This window comes from Pteropus alecto, unplaced genomic scaffold (genome assembly GCF_000325575.1).
Source record: "Pteropus alecto unplaced genomic scaffold, ASM32557v1 scaffold152, whole genome shotgun sequence".
Classification (NCBI taxonomy): domain Eukaryota; kingdom Metazoa; phylum Chordata; class Mammalia; order Chiroptera; family Pteropodidae; genus Pteropus; species Pteropus alecto.
This window is the reverse complement of record NW_006432227.1, coordinates 12,007,192-12,012,076: the sequence shown is the minus strand read 5'-3', so window position 1 is coordinate 12,012,076 and position 4,885 is coordinate 12,007,192. Positions and strand designations below refer to the sequence as shown.

The following is a 4,885-nucleotide window of genomic DNA, read 5'->3' as shown; positions in this document are numbered from 1 at the left end:
AGGCAGAATACTAACAACGTCTTAATTTCCCCCTAGGAAGTCAACATCTTGGCACACAGCACTCCGTTTAAGGAAAAAATCTGAGAAAAAAGATAAAGACGGCAAACGGGAAGGCAAGTTAGAGAACGGTTATCGGAAATCGCGGGAAGGACTCAGCAACAAGGTATCCGTGAAGGTGGGTACCAGCGTTGTCCTCGGGGCACAGGGGCTGGGCCGGCCCGAGAGGACCCTGGAGAGCAGCCGCTCGGCAGGCCTGGGCCCGGCTGGCTTGGCATCGCCTCCCAGCACACCGCCTCCCTCTGCCCGGGAGCAGACCCCACAGGGCTTCGGAGGGGGCGTCCAGGGACGGTGCCAGCTGGCGCAGGTACGCATCTGTGTGCTGAGGACCCGGGTATACACGTGGGCACCTCACCAGGCACGCACGCGCCTGGCTTACAGAGAACGCCGTGCGGTTCCCAGAAGAGGCAGAGACTAGATTCTCAGCAGCAGACAGTGGCAAGCAGCTGTGGCTCAGACTTCTTTCTGTGCCCACCTCAGACCATGGGGGAGGGGACTAGATGCCGAGACACGGGGTCACCGGCTCTCGCAAATGCCCCGGTTCCGGTCAGCTTCACTCCTTTGCCATCAGATTGCCTTACACCTGGGGGAGTTCTGCCTGTAGAAAAAGAAAATTCCTACAGGGAGGGCGAGACCCTGGGTCAGGACACCAGCCATTCTGCAGAAGGAAGGGGCCTGGGGACAGCTGGCCTCGGCCCGTAGGATGAGAAAAATGGACATCTCCGAGTCGAAGCCAGCATTTTGCGCATGTGGGTGGGAAGAGCAAATCACCCCCGTTCATGTGACAGGGAGCATCCGAGTGCGTTTGAAGGGGGAGGGGGCGGTAGGCAAACCAGCAGGGTTTCCGCTGAGCTTCAACGATTCCGAGCCCTGGAGCGAAGCCTCGGACCTCGAGACAGGTCGTGGTTTTGGTTCCTACCTGTGTGCTTTTTCCATTTCAGCTTCTCAATCCCAACTGCATTTATGACGGTGAGTGCCGCTGCCTTTTCTCGGGTCTTACTGGCCGTGGTCGGGGGAGGAGGGGTGTCCCAGAACACTCAGGTGTAGCCCGCGGAAGCGGTTTCTGGCAGAGCTCTGGCTGGGGTGGCGACCGAGGGCCCCCCTGCGTGTCAGGGAAGCGTGGCGGGCGTGGGAGGGGAGCCCGGGGCCCAGTGTCACCGACTCATTTCTCACACAGTTCCCCCAGAATTCGTCATTCCCTTGAGTGAAGTCACATGTGAGACAGGGGAGACCGTTGTTCTTAGATGTCGAGTTTGTGGCCGCCCCAAGGCCTCCATCACCTGGAAGGGCCCCGAGCACAACACCCTGAGCAACGATGGGCACTACAGCATCTCCTACAGGTGAGGGAGGCTCCTACACGTGTGGGCGGGTCTCGCACCTGGTTCCACTGCGGCCGACGTGGTCAAGTCCCTCACGTCAGGTTGCGCTTCACACGGGGACGCTTCCCGTGAGGGACCATTCCCTACCTGGGTGGGCAACTAAAATTAACGGTCCACTTGAAACTTCTCATCGTGACCTAATCACCCACTTTCCTGTGACCCTGGAGAAAGCCCAGGGGGCCGGCAGCTGGGGTTGCTGAGCCTCCCTGACGTGTGGTGTGTTCTCGCGTGTGTGGCAGTGACCTAGGAGAGGCCGCTCTGAAGATCGTCGGCGTGACCACCGAGGACGACGGCATCTACACGTGCATCGCCGTGAACGACATGGGCTCGGCCTCAGCCTCAGCCAGCCTGCGGGTTCTCGGTGAGCACCACTTCCGGGGACCACAAGCTCAGAGCCCCTCCGCACACCGTGACAGTCAGTCCCTCGTGAGCCTTCCGAACGAGAGCGGCAAGTAGCCGACCACAGTCTCCGGGACCTCCCGGGGTGGGCGACCTCTGGGCACGTCTCACGGGACAGGGGAGGGCGCCCGGTGCAGGCCTCTGACCGTGGCCTCTGGGCGCCTGAGCTCGGTTCAAACAAGATGCATCCTGCGCTCTTAGTTCTCTTACATCCACTTCCTCTTTGATCTGGTTATCCAGGTGACGCTTCGGCTCTAAGAGAATCTAATCTGAGTCGATCTCGGGGGACACGAGTGAAAGGGAAGGAGAGGAGTGTGGTTGAGGCCTGTGCGGGCTCTGTGCCTGTCTCAGGCCCTGACAGCAGCCCTTCGGGTGGGTGTGGACCCCCGTCAGGGCGACCTCAGGGGGGTCTCTCTCCTCTGCTAAACCATGAGCTACTCGAGGCAGAGCTCATATTTTAAGCCTTTTTAAAATTTCCAGTAGTTGCACTTGACCTGTGGAGATGCTCAGTAAGCAACACGTGTTGTGTGATCAACCAGCATTTCGCGGACCACCAGCCATGCAGGGGTTCAGGGGAAGGGGGGATGCTGCGATTCCTCACTGATCCGGCAGCCGCTTCCAAGGGCGAAAATAAAAATCCGAACAAAAAGGCGAATTGAGTCTGGAAGCGCCCTGTGTGTAGACAATAAACTGAACTGTCTTAGAACTTTCATCCCAAATATCTTAATCCTATATGTATATTAACTTCATTAAGTCAGAGAAAGGAAGTATTCTGATTTTCGGATGATGCCACCAAAGTCTTGAAGTTGACAGTAAAGAATCACCAATGTTCTGGTTTTTAGAAGATGTCACAGAAATTACACAGGCGACTTATTTCTTAACAAATCACTAGTGAAAGCTGAGGGGGTTCGGGGAGATGCATTGACTCCTGAAGACGTGAGCGGGGGAATAGGGAAGAGGAGGTGTGTTTGTTCTCACATAAGTCCGGCTTTTTTTCCACACGGAGTCCCAGCCCGCAGTGTGCATTTTACACTCCAGCACACCTTCCTCGCGGTGGCCACGGTTCAGATGCTCAGGAGCCACGTGCGGCTGCCGCGTCGTGTCGTGTCGGACAGTGCAGGGCCGTAGACGTCTCCCCCCGATGCACCGTGTAAACCAAGCTCGGGGGGGTGGGGGGTGCTGCTCTTCCCGCAGGTCCAGGGAGTGATGGCATCATGGTGACCTGGAAAGACAACTTTGACTCCTTCTACAGCGAAGTGGCTGAGCTGGGCAGGTACGCGCTACACCCCGGAGCCCCTTCCGAGAGAGCAGCGTGTAGGGCGTAACTCACTGTAAGAGCAGACAATAAAGGCAGACGGTGCGTTCGCCAGCGTTTGGTAGTTGTACGTGTTACGATGGCAACGAGACCTGTGATCACCCTTCTGTACTAAACGTCGAAGTAACGAAGACGTGTTCAGCTTCGGTGCAGAGAGAGTCAGGGCCCAATGCCATGACCCACCCACCTCAGTGATGGGCCGACTCCTGCACTCTGGACCAGCTGTGTCCCATCCTTGCCGGGATCCGGGGCAGAGTCACTCACACCAGTCCTTGTAGGACTTCATTCTCCCGCAGGGCCCCAGCCGGAAAAGGCTGGATGTCTCCTTGAGGTTCCACCTGCACGTGGAGCTCCAGGCGGTGTAGCAGGGGGTGTGGGTGCCAACTAAGAGGGGGCTGCAGCAGAAGGGGCCGTTTCTCACTGGAAGGGGCAGCCCGGCCCGGGCGGTGTCCTCAGGCACCCAGGCCCCTCTGACTCTCCTCCCACACAGCCCTCGGCCGCATCTTGTGTGGCAAGGAGGAGGTCAAAAGTATGACAGGTGGACGTGTCCCTTTCAAAAAGCTGTCGAGGAACTCCCCCGGCAGCCGCCTCTTACATTCCGGTGGCCACACGGGGTGGCGGCTCCAGTGATCTGGTCACCGCCTGCGTTCACCGCTGCACGAGGCAGCCCTCGCTGTCTCAGAGCAGCAGTGACGTGCCCTGTCACACAGCGTGTGCCTGACCAGGCAGTTCTGTTGGTCCCTCCTGAGCTCAGTCACATGTCACCCACGTGTCCTTGGCCTGGCCTGGCACGCTAGGCCCCGGGGATTCCTCCCATGATGGCAGAAGCGTCCTAAGAAAGCAAAAGCAGCAGCTGCAAGGCCTCCGAGGCCCAGCCTCCGAAATCAGCACCTGTGCTCCCTCCGCGTTCTGCGGGTCAGAACCGGCCCCGGCCAGCCCCCGTTCAAGGGAAGAGAGACCCCACCTCTCCACAGTGCATGAGCCCTAACCCTCCACCGCCTGCCCCCCGCCGCAGGCGTCTCTCTCCGCCTCACGTGCCCCAACCCCCAGACTCATCTCATGGTGGCAGCGGACTCAGACCCGGGGTCTGAGGTCCTGCTGTCCAGGTCAGGTCGAGGCGTAGCTGCAGCTTCACAGGTGCGGTTCATGGGGTGCAGCTCCCAGGACTGTGAACTAGAGACGAGTGGCCTGCGCCACACGCACCCAAAGGCAGTGACAGCAGTTGACACTCCTGTTTTCAAGGGTGGGGGATGGGGTGGCCAGAAGGCACGTGAGCTTCTTCACATGACAAACTTCTCCCCGAGAGCAAACGTAGAAGCTGTCTGGCGAGTCTCACAGTGTCACCTCTGCCACATTCAGAGGTCAGAGGGCATCAAGTGACCTGCCTAGACCAGGGCAAGGAAACGGAGTCTGTCTGGGGAAGGAGAGACAGTCTCATGGCCAAGCGGCTCGGACGCACGGGGTGCCCGGGGGTCAGGGCCTGTGGCCAGGGGCAGGAGGCTGTCCCCTCCGTCACACGGTGCCCGGGGGTCAGGGCCTGTGGCCAGGGGCAGGAGGCTGCCCCACGTCTGGTCTGTTTAGGGCCACAGCTGTTCCCCACGACACACTCAGCCCTCTGAAAATTGCCTCCAACCTGTCTTCCAGGGGCAGGTTCTCTGTCGTGAAGAAATGTGATCAGAAAGGGACCAAGCGAGCAGTGGCCACTAAGTTTGTGAACAAGAAGTTGATGAAGCGT

At 59.1% G+C, this 4,885-nt stretch overlaps 1 protein-coding gene across 1 annotated transcript in view; it reads left to right on the top strand.

Annotated features, from left to right (window-relative positions):
• Positions 1-4,885, top strand: part of TRIO (trio Rho guanine nucleotide exchange factor) — a gene marked incomplete at its 5' end in the record, with an annotated part of 308,650 nt that overhangs the window by 297,994 nt on the left and 5,771 nt on the right. Inside the window, 6 exons of the mRNA XM_025043545.1 lie at positions 37-175; positions 999-1,026; positions 1,235-1,397; positions 1,676-1,797; positions 3,030-3,108; positions 4,795-4,883. Of these exons, the coding sequence (XP_024899313.1) occupies positions 37-175; positions 999-1,026; positions 1,235-1,397; positions 1,676-1,797; positions 3,030-3,108; positions 4,795-4,883 (620 nt within the window). The remainder of the gene's footprint in view (positions 1-36; positions 176-998; positions 1,027-1,234; positions 1,398-1,675; positions 1,798-3,029; positions 3,109-4,794; positions 4,884-4,885) is intronic.